Raw genomic sequence first — 15,857 nt, forward strand, 5'->3', positions numbered from 1 at the left:
TACAAAGGACTAGCTCAGTGGCCTTATCTTTTATTAGGTCCATTTGGAGCAAATAGTACAGAACTCTTTACTAGTCAGGGTAAGGAAAACAGCTTGATCACACAGAGAGTAGAGAAAGAACACAGCACCGAGTTGGAAGGTGCTAGGCAAAAAGAAGACTATTTGCGTATCAGCTAATTGATTGGCTAACAAAAGACTTCAATGGTCAACAAGATAATGGACAAAGCAAAAAGGCTCTCATCACAAATCAAGGCATATGCAAGACAGAGACTAAGTAGATCTTAAATGTTCATTTTTAACTGCTTGCAAAGCTAAGAGGTAGATAAGACACAGAGGCTGAGAGCATCCCAGCCCTCTCAGACCATGGATCTGGCACACAATCAGAAAATGCTGCATGGCATGATCAAGCTGCTGCACTTGTAGAAGAAGAAGAAGAGTTAGGATTTATACCTTGCCCTTCTCTCCCTTAAGGAGACTCAAAGAGGCTTACAAACTCCCTTTCCCTTCCTCTCCCCACAACAGACACCTTGTGCAGTAGGTGGAGCTGAGAGAGTTCCAAAGAACTGTCACATGCCCAACGACACCCAGCAGGAGTGTGGGAGTGGGAAAACAAATCTGGTTCACCAGGTAACACTCCACCACTCATGTGGAGAGGTGGAGAATCAAAACTGGTTCTCCAGATCAGAGTCCACTGACAAATTCCAAAAAGAGGGAAGTCATATAATAACTTTTATTAAGACCAATCAAAATATCATAAAATAGTCTGCAGGCATTTGGGTTTTCTCGAAGTCTTCATTGGCTTGGATGTTCAGTAACAAAACAAAAAAGGGTGGGGAGAAAATAAGCTATTCCATGAAATAATGGAAAAGTCCAAATTCCAAAGTGGTAGTCTTAAAATGGAAGGCAGCATGTGCAGCAGATTAAATAGAATGAAATTAGATGGTTCTGGGTGCAAAACAGGATTGCACCAATTAACTGAGACAAAGGAGACACACACACACACACACACACACGCCCCGCTCTTTGTGGACATGAACAGCAGCATGTAGACAAATTCTTTCCAGCACAAACCAGGAGACACACTTGAAATAACAAAGAAAAGGTGACTAAGGTCTCCCTCCATCTACTAGAGAATATTATCCAACTTTGTTAATGTAAGAATAAAGATTATTTTCAGGTGTTACATTAAAGAATCAATGGAAGTCATATTGGATAATATTCTCTAGTTAGTAGATGGAGGGAGAGCAGACTGGAAATAAAGGGGAAGGAAAGCAGCTCAATCACAGAGAAAGTCATGAAAGAACACAGCACCGACCCGGTTGAAGCATCCTTCTCTTTGATAGTCTACTATTGCATACTGTTTTGCATAGCTTTCTTCTATGTGGACTCTGCCATTCATTAGGATGATCCTGCAATTATCCCAGTTAGATATGCACATTATTGTACGTGAATAAAAGCAACATGCAGGAAATACCAGTATGTTTAATTGTATTTAATATGCTGCCGCTCCCCTTTTTGGGCTCAGGGTGGCTTACAACATTCACAACACAGTTTAAACATTTAAAATATGACAAAATAATTTACATCTACATTCCAAATTCATGACTATCAAGATGGTGAAAAATGATAACAGATTCATTGAGGGATTAATGGTGAACTTGATCGGAAAGCGGGAGGCCAGCTGGTCCTGTAGCTGCCTCAACTGTAAGCCTGGTAGAGCAACTCTATCTTAAAGGTCCTGCAGAATTGCATAAGATCCCACAGGGATCTTGTGCAATTTGTATGTGTTGCAGTTTGTATGAGTTGCTGAAGGGTAGCTAACTCTTGGAAACTGCATGATAGACTACATGAACCTTTCATCTGACCCAGAACGGAACTGTTACGCTTTATTTGTTTGTTAGAGAATAGGGCCCCAACCTAACCAAACAACTGCTATTGTGTATAATGTTCTGAGAGATTTTCTCTGTTGAGATGGAGAGAACTCTCAGATTACTATGCTCAATATTAAGGGTAATAAGGCATTATCAATACTATGTACAAAGAAAATAGCAAGTTCCTTATTGTATCTGCATGGTTTACGTCTGTGATGTTGATAGCAAAACAAATACTGTAAATGTTTTCCTTCTCCCTATTTGTTTTTTCTGTCTTCAATATTTCCATAAATGCACCCAGAGAACAGATCTAAATACTAGTCCAATCTCTGATACTCTAGAGGGAGGAAAAGACCTTGGAAAGCAGTAGGCAGGTAAGCAATGCTTTATGCTTGACATATTTATATTGGTAGAATTTCCAGGAGTGCATTCTAACAATGTAATCCTAAATGGAATTACACCCTTCTAAATCTATTAAAGTCTAAGGCTTTCACGGCCGGATTCAACTGGTTCTGGTGGGTTTTCCGGGCTGTGTGGCCATGGTCTGGTGGACTTTTCTCTGTGATACACCGCTGAAGATGCCAGCCACAGATGCAGGCGAAAGGAACAAAATCCACCAGAACCAACTATTAAAGTCTGTTTAGGATGACACTGTAAATGTGTTCAACCCAGTACTGCATGGCAAAACATTGTACATGTATGAGTTTATGTGCACTTATTCCAGATTATTATGTGCTTCTTTGCCTTTAATAGTCAATTAGCTGATGCTTTAAAAAAACCCTTCAATTCATAAGGGTTCGCTTTATAATCAACCAATTCAAGTTTATAATCAACCAATTCAAGTCACTAATTTTAAAAAATTATACTTTCCTAAACCCTGATGCAATCATGTTTCTGAGGACCTTAAAAGACAGGCTATTTCTCTTCACAATGAGGCAATCTGAAGTTTAACAAAGAAAAACTACTACTCACTGCAAACAAGTGGTCATCTAGGGAAAGGAATGTGACTCAGGGCGAGAGCATCTGCTTTGCATGCAGAAATTCCCAGGTTTAATCCCTGGCATCTCAAGGTAAAAGAGTCAGATAGTAAGTAAAGTGAAATCCCTTGCCAGAATGAATGTACAGTACAGACATGGATAGACAGGTGGCCTAATTCAGTAGGGAGCTAGCAAGGTGTAGTGGTTGAAAGCACCAGACTCCGTTCTTGGAGAACCGGGTTTGATTCCCCACTACTCCACATGACCGGCAGACTCTAATCGGGTGAACCAGGCTTGTTTCCCTGCTCCTACACATGAAGTCTGTTGGGTGACCTTGGGCTAGTCACAGTTCATTCAGAACTCTCTCAGCCTAGCAGAGGTTTTTTCTCTTGCCTGAAAAACCCTATGGGTTTCCATACATTAGCTGTGAATTGGCAATACTTTCCACCACCACCGAACTCAGTATAAGGCTGCTTCGCATGTTTTTAAATTTCTTTTCAATTAAATCTGGAAATGACTTCAAAAATAAACAAATTTAACATTCATCAGTATTGTGGAAGATCCAGGTTTAAAAGATACTGATATTAAATATAAGTGAATCCTACTAAAGATAATCTAGTTTTGTGATCTGATTTCAATATTGATTGTTCAAGAATCTGTTCAAGAAGCAGAACATGGAGGCAGCAGTTCATCTAGGATTTGTATGCATACTCAGTTGAGCATTTTTGTATGTGATATGTGCTGTCAACAAGGAGATTTTGTTCAGATATCTTGAATCACATCTGTTAATAGATTTCTCCTTCATGAATTTTGAGATCAACCCAAAACAAAATCCAGCTCAATTCCATATTGAGTACCAATTAGCAGAATCAGTATAAGTTGCCTGTGGTTCATATTGTTAACAGGAAAGCCATAATTTCAGTTGGAAGGCAACATACCTGCTAGGGTTGTGATCCGGGAAAAGCATCTTTATTTGTTCTTATAGTGTCTGGCAGAGGCTAGAGGGAACAAACATATCTCTGATTTGTCCTCTATTTGTCCTGAATCTGAGCCCTGTGCATAATTATAATGGGGGATGGAGTGATCAGTCATGAAATCTATTAATGAATTGATTCAAGTTTAATGAATCGATTCAAATTTGCAGATCTAATCTGGAGCCTATGTACATTGATTGTGCACATGCGCACTCAGACACATTACTCAACAGCCATGACAATCATCTGCTCAAGAGCTTTCCCTCAATCAATGCTTCCTGAACAGACACATTCCAGCTCTGTAGCGCTTTCTTCCCCAACAACTACCTTAGGATATCTTCTTATAATGGCTGGTTTCATGCCCATGGACCCTGCAGAGCCAATTTATCCCAAGGCTTTAGCTATGAGCACAGTAGCATTAATGCTTGTTCCAGATCTTGCATTCAGGGGCTGCAGCAGGGTCAGTCAGAATTACAGACCCTGAAATAGCCTACTTAAGAGCAGCCTGGCCCAGCCTCTGCTCCTCCTTCTCTTTGCTCTGAGACTCGAGTTGAGATTTGCCTCCCATTTCTTTTGTCTGTGGCTGGCGTAGACGGCTCCTCCTTTGTTTGGCTTTATTTTGGGGCTGGGAGAGAAAATTCTTCCCGACACAAATGGCAGCCTCTCTTTAAGGATCTAAGGCAATGACCATCTTCTTAATGGAGACAAAAAGGCACAGGGCCGCGTAGGAACAGATGTGCGGCTGAGCTCGTTGGGTGCCGCTACCAGAGCCTGCTCAGCCATTAGTCCCTTGCCTCCTCAAGCGGCAAACCTCGGCTTAGTCCAGTGTTGCTTCCTGAAGTGACCCTGGCTGCATCGCAAGAGCGTTGGGCAGGCACACTAGCCGAGTGAGAACAGCTTCACCCGCTCCTTGTGAAAGCCATGCACGGAGGGACCGAACCTGGGGACTTTATGGGGGAGGCCATTTCTGCCCCAGTTGATGCCCCAGGAAAAGCCTTCGCCCGGTCCTGGCTCTGCAGTGGCAAGGGAGGGTGACCCGCGGCCAGAAGCCCATTAGAAGCAGCCTCCAGTGTTGGGGAGGGGAACCCGAAAGGGGCAAATGGAGGGCAACGAGGGTGGAAAAGAGGGAGAGGGAGGCCCCCGAGGACGCAAGGCAGGGGGAAGAGGATCGGCGCGCCGCAACCAGGGGTCCGGTTCGACCTGCAGCCCGCGACCACGCCTGGAAGCCAAGCCTTACCTGGAGGAGCAGCAGCCGGTCTCCAGGCGCATCACCTCCGCCATCTCGCCGGCCGCCGACGGGTCAAGCGACTGGGAGCCCGTCGCACTCTCCATGGCTCTCGGCCCCCGGCTCTCTCTCCCCCCACTCCCCCTTGCAAAAGCCGACTTGGGGCGGCGGGAGGAAGGCGCTGTCCGCAGCTCCGTGGTGCTGGACGCTCTTCCTAGCGCCGCAGCGGCGGCGGCAGCCTCGGTCCAAAAAGCGCCTGCGCGGATCCCGCAAATGGTGACTGGGGAGGGGACCGGGCAGAGGCGGGCGCGTGGACCAATAGCAGAGAAAGGAGGATCTCAACACACCCAATCCAGCAAGTGGGCACTTCCATCTAAGGGAGCGGGGGCTAGCTATATCACTCGCTGGCTACCCCAAGGATACCAACATCTGTTTCCTTGCCGCGAAGCATTGTTCACTTTTTCGTTGTTTCTCTAAAAGTTAAACCCATTCTGTAACATTATAAAATAATTTGTACTTTGAAAGGAGCCGGCCATTGTTTCTGTCATAAATTAGTTGAAGAAGTGAGGTCTTGCTTACATAACATTACTCTCATAGCAATTATGTGGTTAAGAGAGATTAAAGAGGAAGGGGGATTTTTACAGTGTTCAAATATTTAAAATGATTTCACCTTTGCTTTTCGTGCTTTATTGTCTTTGCTTTTCGTGCTTTATTGTCTATTTTGATTATTTCTGGATGCTGTGAGTCATTTTGGAAAGCCTCTCAAAAGGTAAGAATACATTTAAAAATCCTACCTGGCAATTACACCCCGCCCCCCACACACAAGTTTTTAATAACAGGAGGTACTCCATATCCTATTTAAACCAAATCCTTGCAGGGTTTCTGGACAATTATTTTTAACTGGAACTTTTACCATCCTTATAAGTGGTAAGCCTGAATGTCCCGCTCTCAATCTTAAATCCATTTTCCTTAAGCTTGTTCCGAGATCTTATTTTCCATTTTAATATTGACACGTGTGAGCTGATGGTGTTGCACAGTTGGGCATTACTATATGGCTAAGTCCCTGGGAATTGTACTCTGTAGTTGCTTTCTATTGATGTCAGTGGATGGCTAGTTAATTAGGTCTAACAGGGGTTTCAGAGAAAGTTTCACTGCCAATAAGAAGTTAATAGCAGAGAAAGACTTTCAGTTCTTGCAGAGCTTCTCAGTTGGTCCCACAACAACAAAGAAAAAAAAAGAGACATGGGTAAAGCACTCATTTTCAAAATATTTCATCAGGGTCCAAACCCAGCCATGGCTGCCTACAGATCCATCCAATGTAGAAGTCGTACTACAATTTTATTGCATGACCATAGATGACAAAAGTAATTTTAAACAGTTATATGAAACATATTTCTAAAAATCTGAAGTAAAAATTAGACTCATCCATACCCATAACATTATACAGTTAATAACCATTAAAATAAATCTGTGAATAGGTATAATTGATCTATCCCATGACTAAGTAGTGTATCTTAATCCATTATTTAGAAATCACTCAATATTGCTTTATGCATTATGCAGTTCTAGAAAATAGCCTCTCTACATATGTGGCAAGTTCAAGATTTGCTCAGAAAGAGGTATTAAAAATAAAAAAGTCACAATTTAATTGTTTTTTTAAAAAAATAACTGCTATTAAATTGAATTGATAGGAATAAAGGCAGCGATATAGAAAACACAGCCAAGGTTTCTGTTTCCTCAAATTTAATAAGTATTTCTGAATTTAAAAAGTAATTGGGTGGTATTTGTATGGTATTGTGTTCAATGACGTTTGACCCAAGTGGGGTTCATTTGTGCTGTCCTTCTCCGGAAGCTTGGCCGTGGCAATGACCGTGACACTTCGAACTCTCCCCTTGCTGTTGACATTGTCCGTGACCTTGGCCTTTCTCATGGCAATGAGTTTGGCCATGACTGTGGCATCCGCTGTGTTTCTCATGCTGTGAAAAGCCAGAGCAAAAAGTATTACAGATCATTGTAGTAAAGGCGTACTAATCCCACTTGCTGTTTAGAATAAGCCTTTCCTCTCTTAATGCCATGGAAGACTTAAGACAGCATAAAGAACATAAGCCCTTCTGTGATACCAGTTTAGATACCTTCTCTTCACATGGGGCAATGAGCTTTACAGGACAAGGAGAGAGTCCTAAGAACAATAAGGGGAGTGGAAGTGCTTTCATAACGACAGGCTCCATCAGCAATTTGGATGGTGCTGAATGAATTTGCAAAACAGACGTTGCCTGATTCAGCTGAGCAATTGGCTTAATCACCGACATTAGAGCAACTGACAGATCCAAGACTGTTGACGTGTCTCAGGAAAAACAGTAAACCATCTGACAAAAAGATAGTCAAGGATTTATCTGAAGTTAAGAAGCAGGGCTTACCGATTCTTTCTCTTTTCCAGACTCCTTAAAAAAAGAATGAAAGAAAGAGGCTGAAATGCACAAGCTGATTGACAAGATTTTATGAATGTGTATCATTACATTTTACTTAATTTTAAAGAGGCTGCTATCAACTATAATGACTATATTTGAAAGAATGGAGTTAGGAACTCCAGACTGGAATAGGTCCACAGGTTTGTTTCTCTTTTTCTTACGCCACTCCAAGGCTATTATATTCTGGGCCTCTAGCTCCCTATTTGGCACGGTAAGTTAAGACGCTGGGTGAGGTCTATTTCTGGAGCTCAAAAATATCTTCCATGAGTCTCCCAAAAAGTCCCTGAAATGTTGGTGCTGCTAGCCTAAAAACAGCACCCCCTGCAGGCCAAAAATGGAAAAACACTGAAAATACAAAAAATCCCACAAACGAACCTGCAGTTTTTGTGCTCCCCACAAGGTGGCGCCCTGGGTAACTGCCCAGTTTGCCCAATGGGAGGAATGCCTCTGATGTACTGTTTAGTAAACATTATTAGGATTGCACTCCTAATGCAGTGGCGAGACATCTGGCACATGCACACCATTAATGCATATTTACTAGGAAATGGGTTTCAGTTGGTCCCCTCAATTCTCCTACCATACACTTGTGAGAAACTGACATCTTGATCCTATAGCCATATAGCAAAGCAAAGTCACTGTGCACAGATGTAAGTACATTAATGTCCTGTGTAAGGCAAGGAGGGAAGTTCTGATTTTCTTACACTCTGTATCAACTGAAAGTACTACTGAATCAGATCACCATGATGTAATTACATGAAGCTGCTTTACACTGAATTAGACCTTTGGTCTACCAAATCCAGTTCTGCTTCCTCTAAGCGGCTGCAGCCCTCTGGGTCTCCAGGTCAAGAGCTTTCACATCACCTTCTACCTGATTGCTTTAACTGGAGATGACAAGGTTCGCCTTCACGCAAAGTAGATGCTCTATTACGGAGTCCGTTTCTCTGTTTCTCAAACCCTTTGGTTTTTGTCAATAAAGCTGGTAGATTAAAAACTGTCTGTTGTGGATTTTCCAGGCTGTGAGGTCATGGTCTAGTAGTTTTTGCTCCTAATGTTTCAAGCACATCTTCTGGATGAGAAAGCCTTCTACAATAATTAGATTAAAATTCGCTAGGATGGTGCATTTGGATAACCTCCTCAATTTTGCCCTTGTGACATCCTGACTCTGGTGTAATTGGCAACATGCAGGAGCAATTACTCTGCTGCATCTGGTGAGAGTGTCTGTTTCTGAGAGACCAGCAGCAGCATTGACTCTGCACCACATGCTGGGTCACACTGCCCAGCAAAGTGCCATGTCACCTTGGGTCATAGAGATGGAGTGGCATTCTGGACGTTGGCGCATCAGCTGCAACAGATGGCGCTTCTTTTGCCAAAAGGACCAGACTAAATCCAGCTGAGTCCTTTCGAGTTTAAATTCACAAAGGATATACATTCCTTTCTGATGCTTTTGGAAAATATCCCCATACCTTTTCCATGTCTCTGTTGACCATCTACACAACAGGGACATGAGGGTGGCTCTGGTCTACCTTGACTGACTGTATGTTTGTTCAGCAGATCCTTGTAGTTTGAAATGGAGGTCTCAGCAGGGTTCTTTTCTTTCGGGCACCACTGCTCTCATGAAGGATTCACACAGGTTGGTTATCTTGACTGTTGAAAAAGCAGCTAGTTTTGTAACTGCTGTCTGTAACATTTCTCAAGGAACACAGTGAAGTCTCTTCTACAGAGCCACTGTTAAGCACATATCCACAACTTCCTTGAAAAGGTAACTGCCCTATGATTATTTTTCACCATTGGCTTTCTGGCTTAAAGGCACTGCTCCAGAAAAAGAGGAGAAATGCAAAGACAAAACTTCTCATGCACAGCATTCACTTGGCAGTAAGTTGCAGTGGATGTGATAGGAAATTTCGGAGTAAAAAATGCACTGGACTGGAATGATAATCTGTTGGACTGTTCTCAAAGTTGTGAGAGTGAGATGCTAGGAGGACCCAGATGCATATAGGTGTTTGCCCTACCGTAGGTGCTGATAAAGGTGCATTTGCAAATTTCAAGGTAAATGTGGGAAGCCCAAATTCCTCCCCCCCCCCCAGTAACGAGACTAGGCTAATTCTACAGATGTGTGAACAGCGGCCACAGCTGCTATTACCAAGCATTTACCACTACAGAAAAAGAATGTGTGTGTATCAAAGTTCTGCCATTTTCACATCATTTTTCTTATTTCTCATTAAAAATAAAAAAAATCAAAACTAAAACATTTTTCACTTAACAAGGTGCATTCTCCCCTCTAGCAGGAAGCAAACATCTTGTGGTTTTAAAAGCTTTTTAAAAAAATGAGTGAATAGAATTTTTCTTTCCAGAAAAAAAACAATCGTTCCTAAAGCAAGGATCTTCTTTTCTTTCCTAATACTTGAATGGTTAGCCAGCTACTGAGGCAGAACTGCAACAAGAGCTACTGTAACAGCAAGGGAGAAGAAACTGGGCTGAGAATTGCACATCTGTACACAGTACAGGCATCTGTGCAAAGAAACAAACACCCAGAGGCAGAGGATGATATGAAGGAAATGCAACAGAGATAAGCTAGAATACCAATGATTAAAAAAAAAGCCATAGGAGGAATGAACAAGATAAAAAAGGGGTTAGGTGAAAGCAAAAGGAGACAATAAAATCAAGGCTATATAGACACTGCATGGCTTACTACAGTTTCTATGACCTCTCTAGAGGAACTACATTGGTGCAATATTTGCCCTCTTTGGGTGCTGTGTGGTTTCTGGGCTGTATGGCTGTGTTCTAGCAGCACAGCCATACAGCCCGGAAACCACACAGCACCCAAGTGATTCCGGCCATGAAAGCCTTTGACAAAACTTTGCCCTCTTTGCTTTGGGATTACCAGCAGCTGACACCAAAGACCACTTCTGTTCTTTTTTGCATGTGAATCCCAGTCACTCCCTGGACTGAAACCCCCCCTCCCCCCCCGCAATACTATGCTATCAACCACACCTTTGCATGGCAGCTTCCACCCAAACACTTACTGATTGTTTCCCCACCCAGGGACATGACAATTTATACCCCACTAAAACATTCCTTTCTCACTGGATACAGTGTGTAACAGACTTCCCTCTGTGATACACCTCTGAAGATGCCAGCCACAGATGCAGGTAAAACATTAGGAACCATGTCCACCAGACCACGGCCGTCGGCCACACAGCCCAAAAGCCCACCACAACCAGTTGAATCAGGCCGTGAAAGCCTTTGACAATACAATGATAGTTTTCTTACCTGTGGTTTTTTGGCTGTGAAGAAAAAAGAAGAGAAATTGCATTTTTAAAAAAAAATCTTCATTTTTTGGAACACTTTTTGAAAAATGGGCAGCCTATCCAGAGGGCAGGTGGGGGTGGCAAATTTCATTCTGGATGCAGCAAATCCTCTTCTGTGATTTTTATTGCTGTTTTAATTGTATTATTTTATTCATGATGTTTTTATTGTGGTTTAAAATTGTTTTTAACCTTTGTAAGCTTCCTAGAGATGCTAGTATGAGGCGGGATACAAATATTATAAATAAATAAACTCATCTGATTGTTTCCCCACCCAGGGACATGACATGAGATCTACTCCATGCCCATGTTATGCTAATAGTAAAACAACTGCATTGGTTATCTGTATGCTTCTGGGCTCAAGTCAGGAGTTCACACAAGCAGTGAACTCTTATCTGGTGAACTGGATTTGTTTCCTTACTCCACATGAAGTCTGCTGGATGACCTTGGGCTAGTCACAGTTCTCTCCAAACTTCAGCCCCATCTACCTCACAATGTGTCTGTTGCAGTGAGAGGAAGGGAATAAATTTGTAAATCACTTTGGGACTGCTTACAGTTGAGAAAAGTGCAATATAAATCCAAATTCTTCTTCTCTCCCTATCTGAACCCATTTGCCAACTTTGTCAGCATAGCAATTCTTACTTTTATTGACTTCATCATAGATGGCGAGTTTGGCAGGTGGCAGAAGGCAGGTGTGTGGTGGGGGAGCAGGGGGAATTTGATTGGGGTTGGGCTCAGGTGAAAGAGAGGGAGGGGATGGGCCATGCAAGCTGGGGCCTTTGAAGCAGCAGGCAAGTGGAGGCTTGTGGGTGGGGTATGGGGGGGAAGGGCGGCTGAATGTGCCCCCCACGTGATCAAGGCAAGTGGCCCCTGGGTCTCAAGACACCCCCCCCCCCAGATACGCCACTGAACAATCTGAAGAATTCAAAGTTTGCCTATTGAAGAATTGGGGGAGGAGGTTAATTTGGTGTGGAATGTACACAGCTGTAAGCACATGCATAGCAAACAAGGCAAGGTATAAGCATATGAAATGAAATCTGCCAACATCAAGATGAAACTCCTTAAATCTCTTACCAGAATCCATAATGCTGTGTTTTAATAGGAACAGTCACACAAACCAGAAGCACAGAATCAATGAACCTGCAGTGGAAACATAGTTAATGCTAATACATGTCACAAATACATCTCTTACAGGGATTGTTGTAGTCTATCCCTATTATGCCAGGTCATTAATTTGGACTTTACCATGCCTGTGCTGTAGTTAATGATAGTAAATGTGAAGATAAATTCACAAGAACAGGGGATCAAAGTTTTAAATTCATGAGCTGTGCCAAATATTGCCTTCTTTGTAGAACAGACAAACAATAATCCAAATGGACTTGTCCACAGAGGAATTGCTCCACATTTGTTATGGCCATATAACAGAATTAAGATGTCCAAAATCCTAGAAGCAGAAATCAAAATAATTTTGTCATAGGTTTTCTTAAAAAATAAACTAATTTCTCTCCCTAGAACAGAGTTATTGTGGATTTTAGAGATGGATTGTAAAATGTCTGTGGCTTACTTAAACAACTAAATGAAGCAAAAAGAACTTGTAAGATATACAGTGCAATCCTAAACAGAATTACACTCTACTGCATGACCATGCTTAGGATTTCACTGCAAACCTCTGTAATATTGCCAGTTACGTATCTAGACAGCATTCCATTCATACTCACAAAAACAAGGCCGCTGATCCAGCCAAACAGCAGAAGGTAGTTCTCAGAGAAGAAAATGGGATTGCTTGGGTTTTTATAGAACAGCACAGTCTGAAATGGCTCAACCACACCCAGAAAGTATATTTGGAAAAGGCGGACTCACTTTCTCACTATAGGAGAAAAGAAAGGAGTGGCACAGACAGGCATGGGAAAATACCCTAAGCAAAAGGAAGTGGATGAACAGAAGCAAATGGAAAAGAACAGAAAAAGGTAGAAGGGAAACAGTGGACAACAAAATGATGTTGCTGGCAATAGTTTGCAGCATGTCTGTCAGGGCTGGATTTACAAATAGGAAGTCTATGCACATTCTCAGAGACTCATGTTCCTAAGTGCTCCTGGAGGAAAAGACATGAAAAATTCAGCCCTTTAGTAGATACATTTACTTGTTTGTTTGATTAGGGTATTGTTGACCTTCTTTTCTCCAAAACCAGACTGATGACAGACTCAATGATAATTTTATAACAACACAGTGGGATGAGTGAGTCTGGGTAGAGCTCAGCATATAGTGAAGTGGGCTACATGAAATATTGCACCATTCCCAAACTGCTGTAGAACTGCCAGCTGGGAAAAATTAGTGCTGTAAGTTAGTTGTGAGGGGAAGTACTTCGCAACATTATTGTTATCATCATCATTATCATCATCTGTATACTGCCTTTCTATTCTGAGGCCCCTTCTACACATACAGAATAATGCACTTTCAATCCTCCTTCACAATTGTTTGCAAGTGGATTTTGCTATTCCGCACAGTAAAATCCAAATGCATTGGGTATTTCCGCACAGTAAAATGCAAAGTGCATTGAAAGTGGATTGAAGGTATTTACCGGTATTCTGCCTATGTGGAAGGGGCCTCACAAGGACCACCATGGCAGGTAATAATTTAAAACATCCATAATAAAACACATTTAAAAACCATTAAAACCAACCTTCCAACAAAAATAATTCAATCAATAAAAAACAGTTCAGATACACACAAAGCATGGAAGTAGCAATGAAAACCTTGGTTAGGAAGGAAGGATTGCCAAGCAAAAGAAAAGTCTTTACCCACTGGCAAAAGATGGCAAAGTAGGGGATAGACTAATCTTTTGGGGAGAGAGTTCCAGAACATGACACACAGGTCAAGGACAACCAAGTTGCATGTCAGGTGACAGGTGGGAGATTATATAGTCAATACAGTCTTATTTCACACAGAAAAACAGGAGAAAAGTACACTAAAGGCACACGTTACTTTTCTTTAGGAAAGAGGGTTTTTACAGATCACAATTGGGCCACAAAAGCTTTTCCAACTCCTTCTCTTTGACATTTTAATATTACTGAAAAAGATGGCTGCCACCATCTTTTGCAGGCAAGGCATACCCAGACACAAAAAGGATTTTGGATCTAAACTGGTGGGCCAGATAATATGGGTGAGGATTTAAGGTTCTACATAGCTTGGGGCTGGAGGGCTTAAAGGGCTGTCTTCTCCTGTACTGAATAAACCATCAGTTAAGAATTAAGATCCCTATCCAAAGCCTGCTTTTTGTGCTCCCAAGTATACAGGTGAAGTGGGTGACAACCAGAGCTTTTTAACAGCATTCTCCCACCCTAATTTACTGTCCCTTAGTTACCAGGTCAAAAATATTTCCTTTACCCAGACAAGCTTTCATTTCCCTACACTGCCTTGTTTTTATCGTTTGCTTCTAGCTTGAGAGTTATCTTATGGGTATCATTTTAGGTTGCTGAATGTTGTTTTAAGTCATGTTGTGCACATAGGGAGTCTTGGATTTTATGTTATTTATTTATGTTATTTATTGCTTTGATTTATATACCGCCCGATCCCCGGATTGTTTTTATATTGATTAATGTTATAGTTATGCTTCAGTTGCATTGTTTCACTTTGTGAGCAGCCTTGATTTGGCCTTTAGAGAGACAACTTATAATTAAAACAACAACAACCCCATTTGCTCCATGGAGTTTTGAATGGTACACAGAGAATGTACCCCTTCTGTATTTTAGGTTGGGCTGGCGAGAGCAACTGTTCCAGGATCACCTGGTCACCTTCATGACTGAATATTGACTTGAACCCAGACATTCCAATCGTGGTCCAACACATTAGTCACTGTACTACTCTGGGCCTCATCTGTACTATAGGATGTAACTGTTCATATCTATAATAAGAAGACATGTTGCAGATCCATAATATTTGTTACACTGGCAGTGATGTTGCTCTTCCAAACCGCTTCCAAATCCTGCAGTTGAAAGGATCAATCTATTGCATAATCTGAATCTCCAGATTAACCCAGACCCTTTTAAGGGACAAACTGTGCTAGCCTAGAAGCTTCCTTTTCCACATGACAGGGACACTGTGCGTGTATGCTGTTTGCATATATAATGATCACAGAATGGACCTTGTGCAATGCCAAAGTGGGTTTCAGTGGCAGATGCACATCCCATGCATTGTACAAAGAGAATCAAAGAATAAGTCGAGGAGGCACACCAGTGAGTGAGTTGTTGATGTGGGTGTTGAACCAATGTGACCTAGAAGTCAAAGTCAAATGTGGTGTTGTGCACCAACTGTACAGGCAAAGTTGTATATGAAAAGTTATTGAAGGCCACCTTAAATTTTAAGCATCTTCCACCCCAAAGTATGTAACTTTACCATTAAATGTCCATCAATCTATTTAAATATTTATAAGCTGCCTTTCCAATCAACCACATCAGTTCATAACCGTTCAGAAAAGCCCTTGATCTACAGATACCAGACAATGATTAAAGAAAAAAAAAGTCTAGAAAAGCACAGCCATACGATTTTCATTTAACATAATACCCTCGGGAATTGAAGTGTAAAATACTCCTTGTACGTGGTCATAATTGGTGAATCAGACTGTTATCAGCCTAGCCCTTTATGGGGTTGCCAACCCCTCTTTGGGAAATTCCTGAAAATTTGGTGGGTGGGGGTGCCTGAGGAAGGCAAAATTTGGGGAAGGGAGGGAGCTTAGTGGTAATGTATGGCCATAGAAACGCCCCCCCCTCCCCGATGTTATATCCACCAACGGGATTGATCTTTGCCATCTGGAGACCAGTTGTAATTCTGAGAGAACTCCAGGTTGCCTTGGAGGCTGGCCAATTTATGAGGTCTTGCTACATTTCGAATAGACCCCGTCCAGAAAGGCAAGCCAGCCACCTCACTTCTGATTAACATTTCAGATTTGAAACAATCTCCCCCTTGCCAAATGTAGGAGGATATTTTATCAGGTTTCTTTGACCTGCGTGAATAAGGGGAAGGGAGGAAGTGATCTGGAAA

At 42.0% G+C, this 15,857-nt stretch overlaps 1 protein-coding gene and 1 long non-coding RNA gene across 3 annotated transcripts in view; both read right to left on the reverse strand.

The window, feature by feature from the left end:
• DISP2 (dispatched RND transporter family member 2) overlaps positions 1–5,275 on the reverse strand; it is a 32,687-nt gene extending 27,412 nt beyond the window's left edge. Inside the window, exon 1 of one of the 2 annotated variants that reach the window (XM_048484263.1) lies at positions 5,060–5,275. In XM_048484263.1, coding sequence (XP_048340220.1) covers positions 5,060–5,154 — 95 coding nt within the window. In that variant the 5' untranslated portion in view covers positions 5,155–5,275. Of the gene's footprint in view, positions 1–3,786; positions 3,831–5,059 lie in introns of those variants that run through there. The other variant, XM_048484264.1, reaches the window with a different exon arrangement.
• Positions 5,276–6,773: 1,498 nt separating this feature from the next.
• LOC125426116 lies at positions 6,774–12,643 on the reverse strand. The gene is made up of 5 exons (XR_007243501.1): positions 12,539–12,643; positions 11,895–11,960; positions 10,786–10,799; positions 7,465–7,488; positions 6,774–7,023 (listed from the first exon to the last, which is right to left on the reverse strand). It is a non-coding gene; the product is annotated as an uncharacterized LOC125426116 (long non-coding RNA).
• Positions 12,644–15,857: the final 3,214 nt, after the last annotated feature.

This window comes from Sphaerodactylus townsendi, linkage group LG02 (genome assembly GCF_021028975.2).
Source record: "Sphaerodactylus townsendi isolate TG3544 linkage group LG02, MPM_Stown_v2.3, whole genome shotgun sequence".
Lineage (NCBI taxonomy): Eukaryota > Metazoa > Chordata > Lepidosauria > Squamata > Sphaerodactylidae > Sphaerodactylus > Sphaerodactylus townsendi.